The sequence below is a fragment of the Zootoca vivipara genome, chromosome 6 (assembly GCF_963506605.1).
Source record: "Zootoca vivipara chromosome 6, rZooViv1.1, whole genome shotgun sequence".
NCBI lineage: Eukaryota > Metazoa > Chordata > Lepidosauria > Squamata > Lacertidae > Zootoca > Zootoca vivipara.
Genome location: NC_083281.1, coordinates 93,949,470 through 93,969,479, shown reverse-complemented (window position 1 = coordinate 93,969,479; position 20,010 = coordinate 93,949,470). Strand labels below are relative to the sequence as shown.

At 45.3% G+C, this 20,010-nt stretch overlaps 1 protein-coding gene and 1 non-coding gene across 2 annotated transcripts; one reads left to right on the top strand and one right to left on the bottom strand.

Annotated features, from left to right (window-relative positions):
• Positions 1 to 7,751: 7,751 nt before the first annotated feature.
• Positions 7,752 to 13,857, bottom strand: DUSP2 (dual specificity phosphatase 2). The gene is made up of 4 exons (XM_035120677.2): positions 13,303 to 13,857; positions 12,067 to 12,209; positions 10,731 to 10,950; positions 7,752 to 10,113 (listed from the first exon to the last, which is right to left on the bottom strand). The coding sequence occupies exons 1-4, from the start codon at positions 13,688 to 13,690 to the stop codon at positions 9,899 to 9,901; spliced, it is 966 nt and encodes a 321-aa protein (XP_034976568.1). The 5' UTR covers positions 13,691 to 13,857; the 3' UTR covers positions 7,752 to 9,898.
• TRNAA-UGC (transfer RNA alanine (anticodon UGC)) lies at positions 10,259 to 10,330 on the top strand. The gene has a single exon. It is a non-coding gene; the product is annotated as a tRNA-Ala (tRNA).
• Positions 13,858 to 20,010: the final 6,153 nt, after the last annotated feature.

Below are 20,010 nucleotides of genomic sequence, written 5' to 3'. Positions count from 1 at the left end.
CTGCTCCTGGGCCTTTAACAGCAGCCTGGCACTTTGAAGATTAGCAGGTGAAGCCTTTTCCTGTCATGGGGATTGTAATGACAGAATTTGTGGTTTGTTGATGCTCCTTTAAAGCTAAGGACTTGGCAATTTGAGGAGTTGCCCTGCCCTTTGTTAGTCCTAGAAGTGTAAAGTTGGGAGGGACACGAGGGTCATCTCATTCATCCCCCTGCAATGCAGGAATATACAGGTGGCCAATATGGGGATTGAACCCCACGCTTTAGCCAACTGAGCTGACTGCCTTCAGTTCCAGTTCTAGCAGAGGGTCTTAGAGGCTCCTCTGAATAAAGTATCTTTTATAAAAACTGCTCCTCATTCCTGGTGCCCAGAAACATTACAGAGATGTACTGATAGCGAAAGTTTTGCCCATTCAGGAATTGCCTTGCTGGATCAGGCCCCCTAGCCCAAGTTTTACCTCTTCTGGTTTTAGTGTAAGTTTATTGTGAATTGCATTTACCGTATATTTCACTGTTCATGTAAACGGCAAAGGTTATGTGCTTGGCTTGCTGACACAGCAATGTAATAAACAAGCAAAGAAATAGTTGTTTATATAAAAAATAATTTGTTGTTGTTGTTGTTTAGTCGTTTAGTCGTGTCCGACTCTTCGTGACCCCATGGACCAGAGCACGCCAGGCACTCCTGTCTTGCACTGCCTCCCGCAGTTTGGTCAAACTCATGTTCGTAGCTTCGAGAACACTGTCCAACCATCTCGTCCTCTGTCGTCCCCTTCTCCTAGTGCCCTCAATCTTTCCCAACATCAGGGTATTTTCCAAGGATTCTTCTCTTCTCATGAGGTGGCCAAAGTATTGGAGCCTCAGCTTCACAATCTGTCCTTCCAGGGAGCACTCAGGGCTGATTTCCTTAAGAATGGATAGGTTTGATCTTCTAGCAGTCCATGGGACTCTCAAGAGTCTCCTCCAGCACCATAATTCAAAAGCATCAATTCTTCGACGATCAGCCTTCTTTATGATCCAGCTCTCACTTCCATACATCACTACTGGGAAAACCATAGCTTTAACTATACGGACCTTTGTCGGCAAGGTGATGTCTCTGCTTTTTAAGATGCTGTCTAGGTTTGTCATTGCTTTTCTCCCAAGAAGCAGGTGTCTTTTAACTTCGTGACTGCTGTCACCATTTGCAGTGATCAAGGAGCCCAAGAAAGTAAAATCTCTCACTGCCTCCATTTCTTCCCCTTCTATTTGCCAGGAGGTGATGGGACCAGTGGCCATGATCTTGGTTTTTTTGCATTTCAGCAGGTGCAACTTGTTGTAAGAATTTTAAGGTTATACATATAGTAATTGTTCATAAACATGTACATGAATGTACAGGCACATGTCTGAAGCAGCACAGGAAGACAGGCCTGACTGACACCATTTTTACTCTCTCTGACCAGGCGTTCCTCTGCAAGGAAGAAGGGGGGTGGGGAAAACCTTCTCATTGTCTCAGGAATTAAAGTGATAATCCCTGGCATCCTGATACCTGAGTGCCAGACAAAAGGGTGTGATTAACTTGGCTGGGAAACAGGGAAATGTAAATATCTCTCTTTTTTACTTGATTAGGTTTTAGGGGCAGGGGGCAAGGTCCAGGATGCTCAGATTACTGCCACCAGACCTCCCCTTTCATGATGTATCTATGATGAATTTAGGGAGGGCGGTCTTGGGCTACACCCCTTCTGTGACGTATGGGTGATACTTCTGGGGGGTGGGCTGAAAGCAATTTCAAGTTTCTATTTAAGGGCAGGACACCTTTGTTTGGGGTTCCTTCCTTGTTCTCCTGCGTGAGGGGAAGGACCCTGTTGCAACAGCAAAAATAAAGGCTTTGCTTCTCAAAATTCTCTGGTTGGCCTCTGTTACGGTATATTCTCCGACTGATGGAGAACCCAATAAGGGAATAAGGGCAGATTTTTGCTTATTACAAACATGAGGCCAGGGATCAGGGTCTGGGGCTGGCATTGTCAGGGAGCTGCTGGTGCTCACTCCCCCATTTCTCATACCCTCCAACATTTCTCCGAAGAAAACAAGTAAGTCCCATTTCATAATGATCATTTTACTATTTATACCCCACACATCTTACTGGGTTGCCCCAACCACTCTGGGCAGCTTCCAACATATATAAAAACATAATAAAATATTAAACATAAAAAACCTTTCCTATGTACAGGATTGCCTTCAGATGGCTCCGGGGTCTGATAACTCCATACCCTCCAACATTTCTCCAATGAAAATAGGGACGTCCTAAGGAAAAGTGGAATCAAATCAGAAACTGGGAGAAGCTTCTCTAAATCAGCGATGTCCCTGGAAAATAGGGATACTTGGAGGGTCTGCTGTTTCTCTTCTTCTTGCTGCTTGCTTGCCTGCCTCATCCAAGCACATCATCAACAGCCAGGAGAAGCTGTTTTCACCATCATTGCTCTCTCCTTCTGAGAAGTGATGGGGATGATGATAGAGAGGGCAAGCAGATGGCCAGTGGCAACAGTGGCAAGGAAGTGAGCCCACTCAGTGTCCACTATGGGCATTTTGCCCAAGGCCAGCCCCCAGCCCCCATTCTTGATTTCCAAGCTAGCGCTGCCATGGGTCCATCTGTTTCAGTGCAAAGGTTTTGAACAGCCCAAAAAAGGAGGCAATGTGTCTCTGAATATACAGGTCCTGCTTGCCGGCTTCCCATTGGAGCATCTGGTTTGGGTCTCATCCTCCCCGCCCCGCTCTCCTTGTTTTCCTGCTCTTTGTTGTTGTTTAGTCGTTTAGTCGTGTCCGACTCTTCGTGACCCCATGGACCATAGCACGCCAGGCACTCCTGTCTTGCACTGCCTCCCGCAGTTTGGTCAAAGTCATGTTCGTAGCTTTGAGAACACTGTCCTGCTCTTATAAGCAGCATTTAGCCACAAGGGGGCAGTCAGACTCTGCTAAACCCAAGAGGATGTGAAACAGATGCTTCTATGTTTGGGGATCCAACTCCCATCAGCCCCAGCCAGCACAGCTGTCTGAAACAAAACATCTGGAGGGTACCAGGTTGGAAAAGGCTAAAATAAAAGGACAGACACAAACCGGCACATCACGGCTCTGCTTTACGTAGACGATGCAGTAATACTACCCAGAACCCCTATAGAGCTTAGAAGAGCACTAAGAAAAATTGCTGCCTCTTGTGCCTATTCTTGTTTTTGGGAAAAAACCAAAGCTCAGAAACTGGAAATTTCAAGGCCAAAATTTAGAACAAGTCTCAAATTATAAATATTTTGTAATGACGGTCCAGGCATCAGGATCCAACAAAATTCATACTAACTCAAATGGGAGTGCAGGAGAAAGATCTGCAGATGCTATTCTTAAATTTTTTAGAACTCAAGGGGGCTTCTATGTCTCTGCGGCACTAAAATTATACAAAGACAAAATGTTGGCACAGCTCCTTTACGGATCCTTTCTGGGCCCACCTCCCTCCTCGTTCATTCCCCGCAATCCAAACTCCTCAGAGCCCTCCTACAAGTTCCCAGTTGCATTCCAAATGCACGGGTCAGACAGGGATGATGAAAGTCGAAGCTCATATCAGTCTAACATCAATAGGATATATAAGTGGCTAACTTTGAAACTGCTCCCCTGAGGAATAGCCCCATTGATTCTGAGTGACCAGTTTCAGTCTGGCTGGCAGACAGCAGTTCTAAACACTCTCCAGAAACTGGGCCTTGCCCCCTAAACCCTCATAACTATGGGCCTGCGCCAAGCTAGATCCGTGGTTGGGCAAAGAATCATGGACATAGAGAGACAACAGGACTGTACAAGGGTTCCCGATTATAAACTCATAGAAAATGGGAGATACGTAGCCGCTCCAGCAACATATCTCTCTTTCCTCGCATCCAGAAATGCAAGAGGGGCTTTCACTCTTGCTAGAAGCTTGGCCTTGCCCTCACCGGCTCTGGAAGGCTCCTATGGAAGAGTCCCGTACGCACACAGACTTTGCGCCTGCCCATTAGGGGAAATAGGAAGCCCTGAACATATGTGTGTTTTTAGTTGTCCTTTTTATGCTGAGATTTGTAGAGAAACCATTGACCCTTTGCTGAAGAGGCTCGCCGATCGTCCAGACAAGTCTAAACTTAATTCTCTCCTCTTAGGCAAAGATCACAAGACTGGTAACCAGATTCTGTGCCCAGATTTGTATCAGTAGGCACAGATCATCCTCTAGAATAAAATTGCTTACTAGGGAAAAGCTAAAGTCCCCTCTTGGGGCGCCTTAGGATCAATTTTTATGGTAGCCCAAATCTCAGGCGTACGGATGTGTGTATATAATTCAATTTTAACTCATGAGCTATTGCTGCAATCTATTCTAATTGTATATTTTATCTTTATGAATGCTGTCACTATTGTGTTATGTGAGCCGGTCTTTGACCGTAATAAATTATTATATATAATGGACACACACAGACACACACACCCCATACTAACCCAAATGTCCTTGTTCCCTCTCTGATGTGCTAAACAATATTACAAAGCGGTGGAGAACAAATCTTGTTTTTAACAGGAGATTAGACAAAAACAGAAAAGAAAGGCTTTTTAAAGAAGCTGATATTATCTATACTTGACATGGCTAGAAGTTTCTGCAGCCAATTGGAAGCTGCGCCTTGGTTTCCAAACGTTTTGGAAGTTGAACAGAGTTCCGGAACGGATTCCGTTCGACTTCCGAGGTACCACTGTATATCCCACAAGTCCCTGGTTCAAAGTTCGCCTAAGCTATTCACTTGCCTCAGTAGCCTTTGAGAGTGCCTTGCCGTTTCAGTCTCAAGCCCTCATGGAGGTTTATAATGCTGGCCTTGTGAGGTTGAGAGAATGATCGTGATGTGATGTGTAACGTTCTTTGAAATATATTATTACTACCTTCAAGGGAAATAGGGGGCCAGGTGCACACATGAGGGCAATGGACTGTGTGTATGCATTCATGCGTATGAAAGAATATCTCAATGTGCCATGACTATCTTTAGAGCCTGTGTTGGTGCCCACAAGTGAGTGAACATCTGTGACTGGGATTTTCTAGCTGAACGTGGCTGTTTCGGGTGAGTGGGCTGAGATGAAGTAATGCTGCTGGGTAAATTTAGTGCAAACAAAATGTTTCTGGCTGTGTGTGGGGGTAACTGCCAACTTGAATGAAATATTGTGGCCTGCCCTGCACAATCAATCACATTACACAGTGTACACACACCATTTGAATGGGAATGCCCATCAACTTTGTCAGGGCCCAGCCCCCTCAGATATTTATTTTATTGCGGGGGCTGAAGCCCCCATGGCCCCCACAGTTGGCTCCTATGACATAGAGACAGAGTCCATTGGTATTTCTGATGGAGGTGAAATAGCAAGAAATGAAAGTTATTGAGAAGGTTCTAGGGTGCTTTTTCCTTTTCCTCACCCTGACTGTAACTTCTGATCTCCCAAATGTGAGAAGGGTTGCTAACTTTATTTTCTTTTACTGCCCCTGCCCCTGTGCCTTTATAATCTGACATACAGAAGTTAAATGGGTGAATCTCTTCCTGGCAAGATAAGTGAAAGACCACACTCAGGTACTCTCTCTCTCTCTCTCTGTACGCCGGCTCCTTCGGCCAATAACGCGAGATGAGCACTGCAACCCCAGAGTCGGTCACGACTGGACCTAATGGACAGGGGTCCCTTTACCTTTACCTTAAGGTATTATCAGGTATCCTGGCAGACAGGAGAGAAGTAACACTCTCAAATTTCTGCTGGAGACCACCTCTTTCTGAGATGTTTGTATGATGTTTTTGGAGGTGGTCTTGGGTTAGAGTTGTGGGCAATTTCAAAAGTCTTTATAGGGGCTTGCACACCATTGTTCTGGGTCTCTCCTACCTCCTTGCAAGGAGGGGAGGGAACTCTGTGCAACAGAAAAATAAAGTTCTGCCTTGCTTTCTATGGATCTTGCCTCCATCCATTCATCTCTAACTGATCATGGACTTAAGGGACTCAGTCCCTTGGGAAGCAAAATACAATCCCCCTATTTTTTCTATAACATTTCCTCCTTCCCAGATTTGGGAAGAAGGAGATCTTAAATCATGGCTGAGAGACTAATGGAGGTTGTAGGTGTAGCTTTGCCTCTACGCAAGGCAGGATGTCAGTGGGGTTTCAAAGCACCAGACCTTAGCTCAGGCATCCCCAAACTGAGGCCCTCCAGATGTTTTGGCCTACAACTCCCATGATTCCTAGCTAACAGGACCAGTGGCCAGAGATGATGGGAATTGTAGTCCAAAACAGCTGGAGGGCCGAAGTTTGGGGGTGCCTGCCTTAGCTGCTCAGCTAGTGGCAGGTGTCTGTGATATGCCCATGGTCCTGGGTTGTTTTTTCTGGAAGAGGGATTAGAAAATGTACTCTTTTCCCCGCCTCCCCTCCATCTCAATATCCCACCTGCCACTCGCAGCTAATTCCTCCTGCAGACACACACCCTGGTTGGATCCTCCCCAGGGGGATGGCTCTGGTCTAGACAGGGTAACTTGCCAACATCCAGAGGTGGACTGATTGGGGGCAAGCAAATGTCAACTAAAGCTCTTGGCCTCTGCGAGGAAGGGGGCATCAATCTCTCTCTGCCAGCTGCCTTGACAAAAACATCAGAGGTAAGGTCAAGCCAACATGACCAAAGCTAAGCTTCCACGAGCTTATTCTGTAATCAAATCAAAGTTCTGTACCAAAGGAACACCAATATTATTTTAAGCAGCTACGGTAGCACTGAACAGCAGCTAAACATCTGAGCTAGACTCCTTGGTTGAAATCTTACATTACTGCAGCCATAAACTCTTCATGGTGACATGATCGATGAGAACTTTTGACAAATTGAAGGGTTTGTTTTTTTAAAGAGACCACTTCCAGTGTGGACACATCCTACTTTAGCCCTTGCCAAATGGGTTTGCCTTGCCCTCCAGGGTTCAAGTTGTGTCAGCTGGGCAAAATGTGCATGTGTGTACAACATCAAGCTATATATTTGTTCAACTGTTGCATTGGTTTTACCTTCTTCCCCTGTTGGTTTTACTTGTGTTCCAGAAGATAAAAGTGGGCTACACCTATAAAGTGGGACCCATGTGGCGCTGTGGTTAAACCACTGAGCCTAGGGCTTGCTGATTAGAAGGTTGGTGGTTCGAATCCCTGTGACGGGGTGAGCTCCCGTTGCTTGGTCCCAGCTCCTGCCAACCTAGCAGTTCGAAAGCATGTCAAAAATGCAAGTAGATAAATAGGAACCGCTACAGCGGGAAGGTAAACAGCGTTTCCATGTGCTGCTCTGGTTTGCCAGAAGCGGCTTTGTCATGCTGGCCACATAACTCGGAAGCTATACGCCGGCTCCCTCGGCCAATAATGCGAGATGAGCGCGCAACCCCAGAGTCAGTCACAACGGGACCTAATGGTCAGGGGTCCCTTTACCTTTTACACCTATAAAGAAGTCTTGGCCTTGGCTCACTGACTTTCCAACGCGGACATCAAAATTGTTAAAGTCAGTCATCCTTGGCAGCAAGGGAACATACAGAGGGGGCAGGCAGAGTGCTGGTCTGCTCTGGGAGTGACCTCTGCATACCTGGAAGCAGCAGACTGGGAAGGGTGATGGGGAACAGCAGGCAGCCAGGAGCCTAAGCTGGGAATGAGTCAAGTCCCAAAGGGATGAGCTTCTCCAGCCTGGATGGGGATCAGAGAGGTGAAATGATCTCCTGATACCCAGGACTCCTGTTCCTTTTCATACACAGGTATCAACAATCCTTGGGATGCAAGGTGCTATTAAACTAATACCATGATAAATAAGAAAAAGACTGAGCCAGTCTCAAAGAGACTAAAGAAGTAATATAAAAACTGGTTGTTTATTGCAACAGGTAATAATAAATATAAAGTGCAAAAGACATTTACTATCAATGTCACTCAAGAAACAGGTGTTCCTCTTTCTTCCACAAATGTACAAACTGTATATTGCGGGGGAGGGGGCAGAAAGATGTCACTGGGCACAATCCCCCAGAAAGTTTGCCTCTGCAAGCCTCATTGAAATGAGTGGGAGGCTCACAGGACAGCCCAATGAGTTTACGACAACACCCTGGGGAAGGGAAGGAGGGGTTTATTTGGCTGCAGTGGGTGTTGTCCATTCTCAGTGCATTCAGAAGAAGAAAGCCCCTTCCCTTACCCCCCACCTCCATACCAGAAGGCAGGATACTTGCCTGTTTTTCCCCAGGGCTGGGGGGGGGGACACAGCTGTACAATTGGCAGTGAATTATCCCCTCTTGGTCTGGAGATGGGGAACCCAACTCTCACCCCCTAATAAATCTTATCGACTTGCAGATTCACAGCATATATGAATGAATAATGAGCGATCCGTTACAGATGGAGCTAGATGATCTATGGCTGACCTGTGTGAGGCTGGAGACCAGAGGCAAGCAGCTCATACCACTTGGACAATTGAGATACAGTAGTTCAAGTGTATAATCTTGCTTCCTATGCTTAAAAAATAATAATCTGATCCACAGTTGACTTGAGGATAGTCAGGTGAAGATGGTCAGCCAAGCTTCTTTTTAAAAGGACCTCTCACTTACATATTACTCAAGTCTTTAAAGCTTCAGTGAAACAGCTTCAGTTTTTCTGACAGAAGGCAGAGAGAAGCCTTTAAATGGGGAAGTGGGCTATCAATTCCTGCATAGGGCCAGCTGATCAAGATGTAGAAAAGGAGGGATACTGGAATGCCTTAGCATTAGGACTATAAAGTCACCTCCACTCAGCCTGAATTCTCATGCTGAAGGGAGAATTAGGCCAGTAGCAATTAAGTCTTCAGCTTTTTCAAACCTGGGACTCACCTTAAGTCCAAACTAGCATTGTTTTGCCCTTTTGGCCAATCCACAACCCAGCAGGGATTCCCAGTGCACCAGCTGAAGGGATGGCACAGTGGTGAACAGACTGTTGCACATGAGCAAGGCAGACTCAGGTTCTGAAAGGCCAACTCAGCCCATGGAACTTACAGGGTGACCAGACGCCAGCCACCCTCTCTGGTTAACCTATCTCTCAAAAGATGTTGTGAGGATCAGATGAGAAGAGCCTTGTTCATGCCCCCTTAAGCTCCACGAAGGAAGGGTGAGATACACACAGGCAATGGCTATCCAACTATAAGCCTCTCGCTGGCTTGTTCACATTTTAGACTTCACTTTGACATCAACATACCATATAGGGTACAATGGCTTAACCCAGCCTTTGCTAACTTGGTGTCCTCCAGATCTACAACTCCCACAGTGTTCAAAACATCTGGAGAACACCGGACTGCTGAAGGCTGGACAAGCACAATATCATTGCATTACAATAATCAGTTATCACTTCCCCAAGTAGCTTCAACCTCAAAAAAAGGAAAACTTTCTGACAATCCTATCAGGAGTTTGCAGCACAGCTGCATTACCATTGTTAGGCTATGTTGGCACAGCATTGAGCTGCAATTATTTGCGTTTGAGGGGGTGTAGTAATGATCAATAAGCACTGGCTTTGGACTGTAGCAGGGAAGGTGAGAGAATGCATCACCTGAACAGATCTGGCCTTAAAGCTTCACAACACCCTCTTTTCTTCACTCCTGACGTACTCTCTCTTTGTTTTGCTTTAGTAGTCATGAGATTGAAGCCACCCGGGCAGAGCAATTTCAAAACAGCAAGGATGAGGAAACTCTGCATTGACTGCAGAAGGCTTCCCTTCCCCTTAAGGGATTTGCCATCAAGATTTAGTGCAATAGAAAACAAATGAACAAAAAACCACAACATTGTCCTTTGCTGCAGCACCCGCTTGGAGATGTAAACAGAAACACACATTATCAGTCTTTTTGTCCGCAGAGAGGAAGGTTACCCCGCCCTCCCAGCTGGGTCTGTGGGGCAGCTGGGCTAATGGCACAGCACCTCCGTCTCGAACTGCAGAAGCTGCCCCATGAAGCCAAAGTTGGGAGAGATCACCCCACGACGCTGCTTGACAAAGTCAAAGGCCTCTTCCAGCCGCACCCGGCGGCTCTGGATCAAGTAGGCAAGGCAAATGGTGGCCGAACGGGAGATGCCAGCTTGGCAGTGAACCAGCACACGCCCACTGCTGTTCTTCACCGAATCTGCAGGAGGAGCAAGCAAGAACAGCAACGTAAGAGACAGCCCACAAGAGCAGTGCAGCCCTAGAGCCAGAAGCGACCATATCCAAGGAGCAAGGTGCATTTATGGGGCAAGGGGGCCATTTTTGTTGCCTGCATGGTAGGAGACAGAGATGTAGCTTAGTGGTAGAGCATCTGCTCTGCATGCAGAAGGTCCCAAGTTCAATCCCTGGCATCTCCAGGTAGGGCTGCAGCCACTGCCAGTCAGTGTACACAATGTAGATCTAGATGGGCCAATATAAGGCAGCTTGCTGTTTTCCTAATCTTTAAGAAGGGGAATCTTCTACCAAGTTACTTCTCAAAAGAAGGGTGTGTTTGCTTGGCATTCTGCGTGGTATCAGTGTGCCATGGGAATAGCAAATCTCTCAAAATCTCTTCCACTTTCACAAGGGATAACTTAATCCTCTGGAATATGAGACAGGTATGGATGACACACCTGCCTCCGTTTGTGGCAAAATCCTCCCTACAAAGTGGCAAGATGATGCAGACAACCAAGCTGACCACAAGGTAGCCTGGTCACCATCAGGGAACAAGAGTTCTTTGTGCAGAAAAGGTTTGTCTGACTGGCCACCTGCACTTACCAATGAAGTCAATGGCTTCCTGGAACCACACACTGATCTCAGCCATGTGGTTGTCTTCCACTGGGATGCTCTTGTACAGGAACTGGCCTTCGAAGTAGTTGGGGCAGCTGGATGAGACATTGAGCACAGCAGTGATTCCAAGGGACTCCAGAACCTCCCGGTTGGAGGAATGGTAGCAGCTGCCCAGGTAGAGGAATGGCAGAATCTCCACTGGCCCCCCCTGGAGAAGAGAAAGAACAAGGAGAGCGCACCCATCAGCCTTTGTGCCAAAATAGGATTGATGGTGAATATTGTAGGGATGAATCAAGTAGTGTTACTACCAGTATTATGCTATCAAGATTTATTAGTAGATTAATAAACTAAGCTGATAATGCCAAGGTTGCAGGTTCAATCCCTGTATGGCACAGCTGCATATTCATGCACTGCAGGGGGTTGGACTAGATGACCCTCAGGGTCCCTACAAACTTCACATTTCTATGATTCTATCATTTAGTTGGTTAATGGGCAAGAGCTATGAGCTGAAAACTTTTCTGCTTTTTTTTAAAAAGGTTATTTGAGTCTTGCATGTTACTGCAAAGGTTGGGGGGGGGGAGAGAAAACATTACAGATAACCCTTCCTTCTAACAAAACGTTTGCTGATTAAACTATAAACTCTTGGACTTCCTTGGATATCTTCACAACCATCTATATTGAGCTTTTGGTAATATGCAATCATAAAAAATAACTGATTTAAGTTTTTTAAATTTATCTGTTACCAGACAGACCATAGGCGCCAACTAGGGGGCCCGCGGGGGTGAGGGCCCCCCAAAATGCTCGAAAGCTGGGCCTAAAACAAACCCTGCAGTTACCGTGTGCGCATGCTGTGTGATATGCTTTCCTTAATCGTGGATCCTGTGTAACATGTGCACAACACATTAGCATGTCGCACGACTGACGTCAGCGCATCACATCGCATGGCATGCTGGTGTTACTTGCATATGTCATGTGGTACCGGCCCCCTCAATGTCGGGGGCAAGGCAGCGCACTTGAGACAGACAATGCATCAGGTAAAATCCTTAAAGCAGGTGGCAGCCTTGGTGGTTACCAGCTCCAAGCCTCAGGGAGAGGGTGGACAAGAATACCTGAATAAATATACCTTTATTCAGTCTCAATTGTATTTTGTCATGTGAGCAGTAATTTTACTAAGATTACTCACATAGCAAAGTCTAGACAGTGCAATTAAATGGCCCAGAATATTAATTTTGAAAAAATATCTGCTTAGAGTAATATGTGTGTGTGAAAAAATAATTGGCATTTCGGCTTCTTGCTGCCACTGAAGGCAAACACACGAACTTACCTGGTCATACAAGGGAGTAATTGCTTCTGTGTTGTCTTCAGGGCTTTGGAGAGCAGGAGATGGAGATGGAGGCGATGGAGTAGCAGGTGTTGGCGACGTCAAGCACAGTTCTGGAAAATTGGCTTGGAAATTCTCAAAACCACCTAAAGATCAGACGAAGGAAGAGTTTTTAGTGTGTATCTCAGTTGGGGATGAATGTTATACAGGTGTAACCGCTAAGGACATATCGGATTGGAATAGTTTATAGTGACCACACATTTCATTTAGATCTATTCATAATAGTCGTTAATCTACTTTGCCTTTAAATAAATACACTTTCATTAAAAAGTACCTGCAGTTACACCACTATTGTGGCCACAAACTTTAACTTGTGTTTGTGATATCTTGTATGATTGAATTATTTTATGCATGGCTGGGCCCAGATTTTAGTGTGGCCATGCTGTCAGTAACAAAAATGTGACACGGCTCTGCATGCAATATCAAAAGCACACATGGTTACAATACTGAAGGTGCTAAACAGATTAGCGAATGACCTGTACACTTTAGCGCTGGGGCAGCCATTGAGGAAGGGATTTGTACATCTACCACTTTAATTCCAATTTAGTTAACACTACAGCAGCCAGACTTAGCTGCAAGTAACCTTGGGATCAGCTGGGATGAGTCTGCTTGGGATACAGCAGTTCTATTCCAGGGCTGCCCTGGCTTTATGTTAATGCCTCCCAATTAAACAAAATAAAATAAAATCCCCCCCTAAAACTGAATTTTCTTCAGTTCTCCAAATTAAAGATGCAGTTGGACTCAAAGGCTTTTGGGAAAAGGTGAGGAACTCAACTGAGTGTAAATGCCTTGACTTGGCAAGTTAATGCTTCTATAAAGATTGCCTTAATAGATCAAGGCTTTTTATTTTTTCCTATCCAGTCAAAGCGGGAGGGGGTTGAACTTGAAGCAACTCCTTTCCACCCCAAAATAATTATAATTATTAATGTTATCCCGCCCTCCATCCCAAAATAGCACAGGATAAAAGTATAATAAATATAAATGGCTTGCCTCTTGACTAAGATCTACTTAGAGCAGGCCTACCGGAATTAATAGGTCTAAGATAGTCCATTAATTGCAATGGGTCTTCTCCAAGTAGGCCTAGTATTTGATATAACCTATCATGTATGTCCATGTAGAGCGGGCAAATAGAGAGGCTGCGACTGGCCCACCTCCCTCCCTCCCTCCCTCGGTGCTCACCTTGCAGCAGGTAGATGTGCGAGGTGCCGGCTCGCTGTTCCAGGAGCAGCGCGTTGAGCAGCAGCCGGGCCAGGCTGTCTGGACGCAGCGCCGCCGCCGAGCAGCTGGCCTCGTCCAGCACCACCAGGTGGCTCAGCTCGCCCTTGCGCAGCCGGCCCAGGAGCGCCCGGTCGGGGACCAGCCAGTCGAGGCTGACGCCGCTCCGGCCGCGGGACCGGCGCCGCAGCAGCCCGTTCCAGTGCACGGGCCGCGAGTCCAGCAGGTGCGCCTGGCAGTACGCCAGGAAGGGGCGGCAGTCCAGCACCAGCGTGAGCCCGCTCTCCCGGGGGTCCCGCAGCAGCGTGGCCAGGCCGGAGCTCTCCAGGGGCACGACCTCCTCGATCACCATCCTTGCAGTTGCGGAGGAAACCGGAGCAGCCCCCCAAAAGGGATCTCGAGAAATATTTCAAAAAATAATGATAAAGGTGGGAGACAGTGGCTGGAAAGTGGCGAGCTTTTGCGCAACAGTCCCGGCGATGCCTCTCTTGCAAACCCGCAGAGGATCCGACCTACTTTTGCCCAAGTCTGCAACCCAGTTCCGCGCGGGTGCTTAAGTACTGCGCCGGTCGCGGGTGGTGCTCTTCCCCGGGCTGCCATATATGGAAGTGTGCGTCACCGAGGAACTCCCAGGCAGAGGCTGGGCCCTTCCCACTCACGTGGAGGCAGAGGAGCCTTTCCCTGGACGCGACGGTGGAAGGGATCCGGAGGCAGCCAGACGGAATGAGATTACAGTATCCGCCTTGGCCCATATTGGGGAGGAACTGTTTACTTTTCGTTCCAATCTCTTCCGTCATCAGACCTCAAAGCAGCCGCAGATAGAAGTTGCAGAATCGCATGGTGCAGCTAAGAGGATCAGCATGCTCCTGAGGAGGGGAATCTGCACCTAATATTTCCCTTAAAACATTAAACGACTATGTATGTGTCAATGGGCCACTGTAGGCATAATACACTACAGAAACATTCTGCATATTTCCTTCCTTCAGCTCAAAGGGTTCTTTTCGGTGAACTGCATTTAGCTGCCAATAATCATGGAATCAATTAACTGTAGGCCTAGACTTGGAAGAACCCCAAGGGTCCTCTGTTCCAATCCCTTGTAACGCAGGAAGAACAGCTAAGAAACCCCTGACAGATTACCACCCCCACCGCTGTTTAAAAACCTCCAATGAAGGGCAGTCCACGGCTTCCCAAGGTGGTAGTCCCTTCCATCGTCAAACAGCTCCTACCCTCAGAACGTTCTTCATATTTACAGGTAGTTGGAATTTCCTTTTTTGCAATTTGAATCAATTGGTTTGGGTCCTACCCTTCAGAGCAGCAGAAAGCAAATTTGCTCCATCTTCCATGGGACAACCCTTCAGATTATTGGATAGTTAAGTGTTTTTATTTATTTTCTTGATTCCCAACTGTTAGTCAAGAAATCTGATAAAGTCTTATCTCTTTTTTTCTTTTGGTGTGTTAGGCCTAGTTGTGGAAAGTGTGTGTGTGTGAGAGTGTGTGTGTGTGTGTGTGTGTGTGAGAGAGAGAGAGAGAGAGAGAGATGTCCATCAAATGTAATTCCATCTTGTGCGCCACCATATCATGATCTTCTAAACATTATGCTTAGAGATTGTTTCCCCTTCTTCACCTACGCCAATTGTCTGGTTTGTCATAAATTAGCAAATACAGGTTCCAACTTCCATGGGATGAAAGAATTCAGCAAAAAGGATCATCCTCCCCTCCTGCCAGCAGGTAGTGCTACAGTCATTAAGTGATTCAATCATCCAAGGATATGCTTATCAAGAGATTAAGACACAGCAGTGTTGCAAAATAATCTAGGACAGGCATCCCCAAACTGTGGCCCTCCAGATGTTTTGGCCTACAACTCCCATGATCCCTAGCTAACAGGACCAGTGGTCGGGGAAGATGGGAATTGTAGTCCAAAACATCTGGAGGGCCGAAGTTTGGGGGTGCCTGATCTAGGATGTTCTGTCCTGATATGCATTACCTGATTTGTGTTCCCCTCCTGAACTCCTGTTCAATGAAGCTGTGTCACCAGCCGTGTCTCAAATGTACACACCTCATCTTAAATGCAAAGTGAACGTGGCCTTTTATGTTTTGTTATTTCAGATAAAAGCTAGTCTGAGGTGAAATGCATCCAACAGCAGTATTCCATAAGAAACAACAGGACAGACGCGGATTGTGGTAAATGTTAAGTGTACTCTACTTCAAACACCAGTGGGGGAGCACACTGGAGCCAGAGTAAACTGTAATGTGTAAACTGCAGCCCTGGGCACAATTAGCTTGGGTGTAAGTTCCAGTTAACTCAGTGGTGCTCTGAGTAGACAAGTGCAAGATTCCACTGTAAATTGCTGTATCGAAGCCTATTCCAAATCTGGGAGGTGGGGCTCAGTCAACAAGGGATGGAATAGAAGGGAGGAATATGAGCAAATGCAGATTCAGGTCCTGAGGGTGAGTTTCAGCTGAGAATAAGAACTAAAAGCTTAAGCTAAAGACTTAATGAACATATGTGAATTCCATCATCCCAGAGAAAAGGAGGAGGTGAAACTGGTAGCTACAGTGTGGAGTTCTTAACTCCTGTGTACCGAAAACTGAAGGCACTAAACAACATGTTTTATTGGTTTTGATGAGGGTTATAAATATCGTATGTATTGAGTACCATTTAGTAAGCAGCCTCTGACTTTTATAGGGAATTCCACAGTTGTATTTAGGCTATTGGAAACACAACTTGAAACTGCAGAATGAAGACTCCTTGTTCATTTTTCTTAATCAATTAGGATATAGAGCAAAATTGGATCCTGAACTGGAATATTTTGAGATCCGTGTTTTTTAGATCAGGTGCTGATGCAGCTTTTTATATTGCTTCTTAAATGTCTGCCTGGTCTGCGCAATAGGGACTAAGCAAGGACAATAAAATACATTTCGAGGAATCTCACAAGGTAATGTGAGTGTATGCTCAGCTGATTTCCATGAGAAGCTGGTGATACACTGAATGAACACTCAGGCAGGCCCACACAGTGGCCTTTAAGGAAGAGCATGGACCTGGTGCCTAGGGAAGGGCAAATACACACAACTCAAAACAAGCCTGTGAGGCTAAATTCAAATCACTTTACAACTGGCCAGCCTAGGGCCAAATATAAAGTCAAACAGTGGTACCTCGGCTTACAAACACAATTGGTTCCGGAAGTCTGTACTTAACCCGAAGCGTACTTAACCTGAAGCGAACTTTCCCATTGAAAGCAATGGAAAGTGGATTAATCCGTTCCAGACGGGTCCGTGGAGTACTTAAACTGAAAATATTCAAACCGAGGTGTACTTAAACCGAGGTATGACTGTATCTGTGTTTTCCAGTGGCCATTCGGAGACATTTTGAGTGTCCCTGAAGTCCAAACAATATGTTACATTTGCCATATAGTTAGGACTGTCCCTACCATTAGCCAAGGCAAGAGCCCCACGGCTTTTCTTCCCTGGCTGGCTCCCTCTGGGGTCCCCTGTCCTGGCCACCCTAAACCAGCTGTCAGTGGCTGATATAGATGTGGTGGGAGGTCTTATCAGAGACGGAAAGAAGATTCAATTACCAGTTCAGTTGACTTTTGTACATGGGAAGTTGTCATCTTGCCCTTCGCCTCATTGGGTGAAATGTCTTATAGTTTGCCCTCGAAAAAACAAAAGCTGTCACATGGTGGAGTTAGGAAATCAAGCAGGATAAGGAGCATGGCCTGGGGAGGGCAAGCTTTAAACCTTTGCCTCTACCAGCTATTCACTATGTGGAGAAAAGGTCTTGTTGGTGCCTATTTCTTAAAAAACAGAAAACAAAACCTACTATACAAGGAGAAATGGTGTGTCAAAATGCCACTTCTAATCTGACCCTGAGTCATTTCAGTCCAGGCAAGGAATGGAAGAATCTGTCAGGTTTGGTTTTTCTCAGTTTTTAATTGCTCCAGTCCTAAATTCTCCACATTTTGTAATTTTTTTTTAAAAAAAACATCATGAAAACTTATGAGCATTCTTCTAATACCAAATTCTTCTAATAAACACATTTTATGTACAGTTTTAATTTATGTACACATTTTTTGCATGCAACTTCCCCTAACTTAATGCATTTTGGTGTGCTATTTTCACCAATATATTCATTTTAAGTGCACTTTCTCAATCTTTAACTGAATTGGAGCAAAAGTCATTTGGGTTTTCCAAGGATTGCTGTTTGTTCCAATTCAGCTGTAAAGAGTGTGTTTTCTAGGGGAAAGCTTCAGGGCAAATACAAAACGGCTCAGACCCATGCCTAGAAAACATGGAACAAGTGAAAAAATGCTGAGACCTGTGCTTCCTGCATTGCAGGGGGTTGGACTAGATGATCCTCAGGGGTCCTCCCAACTCTATAATTCTATGATTTCTAGGCATGGGACAAGCGGAAATGTTGCCAAGCTCATTGTTTGGTTGGCAAACTGCATTGCAAAATTTATGTAAGTGCAAATTGTAAGCAATAGCTGTATTTTTGTTCCCATATTGTTTCAGAAACTGCACATTTGATTGATTTGGCTTAAATGAAACATGAATGGATTTTCTTTCTCTACTCACCACCTGCACCAGACCTTCTCCAGTTGTTCCAGCTACCTGGGCCTTTTCCAGTTGCACAAGCCAACCTAAGGCATTGCTTGGAGCACCAATATTTTTCTGGGTGCCAATGAAAAAGCATGTGATCCACAAGGCGCAAGCCAATGCTCTCAGAAACATGGAAGGACTAATAATTTTTTCCCCTGGAGCTGACCAAGCAAATTCCATCCAGTCCAGCTCCCACTCTCTTAACAATAGCCAACTAGATTCATTTATTCATTATTAATTTACATTTATATCCTGCCTTTCTTCCATCATGAAAGTGTACACGGGGCTCCCAGGCCCAGACCTGCTAAGTTATGTTAAGAGTCTAAGAAGAGCCTTCTGGAGCAGCCTATTGGCTCCTCTAGCCCAGCATCCTGTTCTCACAGTGGCCAACCAGATGCTTGTGGGAAACCAGCAAGCAGAACGTGAGCATAAGAACTCCCCTCCTGTGTTTTCCGGACAAATGGCATCCAGAAGCATTTCTGCTTTAGACAGTGGAGGCAGAGCGGAGCCTTCGTGGCTAGTAGCTGTCAATAGCCCTCTCCTCCATGGATTTGTCCAATAGTCTTTTAAAGTTATGTTCCCTCTACAGCCTGGTCCATGACAATCATAAGAGAAGCAGGATTAAAGTGGGGTTGCAGGAGGGGGGGGGGAGTTCTCGGATAGGGTTGGAAAATATCACATGCTCTCTCTGTTCCTGTTTGCTTGCTTGTTTACTTTAAAACATTTGTTTTATAACCTTTTTATAACATTTCAGCCATGAACAACAGTCCTATTGCCCCTAAAAGCAGAGAGAAGAGATAAAGAGCAGCAGCTCAAATGCAAAACTCCAGTGATGACGTCTCGCCCTGCCAAGTTAAAATACATCTCTGGTACCACCTGTGCTTGTGGGTTTCCTTCCTGTCCCCTCCTCCTTTCACAGCCGCAGTGACTCTCTTTCACTTCCACCCAGTTCCAGCCTCTGCAGCTTTCAGATGAATCTTACCCACCTGCTTCCTGCCAGCAACACTTCCACTGCCAATTTTAAATAAATCCCTTCTGCCGTTTATAGTTCTCCCCACCCCCTTGCTTTCCATTAACTACTACATGTCAGCCTTTGACAACCTGGTGGCCTACACGGGTTGTTGGATTTCTTTTTAAAAAAATGTTTTTTACCGGTATTTATTTCAATCATTAAAACCATACAAATAAGACATAGACATTCATTTACAACAGAGTGGAAAAAAAGGAGATAACAACAACAAATCATAATTATACACAAGGTTTTTCACCTCTAAAAAGAAAAGAGAAGAGAAAGAAAAAAGACAAAAAGGCACAAAAAAAGGTAAAGCACAAAAGATAAAAGCGATCTTCCAATCATATCCTATGTAATTTGTATAACTCCATCTTTTTACACACAAAAAGTTCACCTCTATATTCTCTCCTTTTAAATTTCAACATGGTTCAATTCCAATCCGCCTTCAGGGTTTGGTTGTTTTATTCGTTATCATATATTCATCAAAAATCCTCCATTCCTGTTTTATTTTTTGGTTTGTTTGCCCTCTGATTCTCCCAGTAACTCTGGCTAGCTGTGAATATTCCTTCATTAAAATTTGCCAATCTGTTATATCGGGTGCTTTTTTATTTTTCCAGTTTCTTGCGATCAAAACTCTCGCAGCTACAATACCGTACATGAGTAATATTCTATTTGCATTTTTTATATCTTTCGGTATTATATTTAATAGGAACATTTCTGGGTTTTTTTTGTAATTTTGCATTTCAACATTTTCGTTAACTCTTCATAGATGTTATTCCAATATTTGCTTATCTGTGCACATTTCAACACCCATCAGCCCCACATAGCACAGGAATCGTAGTCCAAGAATATCTGGAGGGGCACCAGGTGGGCACAGGTGGAGCTTTTTTTCTTTTTCTTTTTTTTTTCTTTTTGCACAAAGTGTGTGTCCCCGTGTTACAAGAGAAGTTCACCAACTTTTTCTGGAAGCAAAGTGTCATTTAAAGTTTGGGATTCCAAGCTCCACTCTACCTCTGAGCTGAATTAGAATAATTGATCCTTGTCATTAATTTGGATTTCCT

Bases quoted from the DNA above. Each gene is read 5' to 3' on its own strand.
- DUSP2 (XM_035120677.2), bottom strand. From the start codon at position 13,690: ATGGTGATCGAGGAGGTCGTGCCCCTGGAGAGCTCCGGCCTGGCCACG. The intron at 12,210-13,302 runs GTGAGCACCGAG...TCTGATCTTTAG, and splicing joins GCACATCTACCTGCTGCAAG to GTGGTTTTGAGAATTTCCAA. The intron at 10,951-12,066 runs GTAAGTTCGTGT...TCTCTTCTCCAG, and splicing joins TTACTCCCTTGTATGACCAG to GGGGGGCCAGTGGAGATTCT.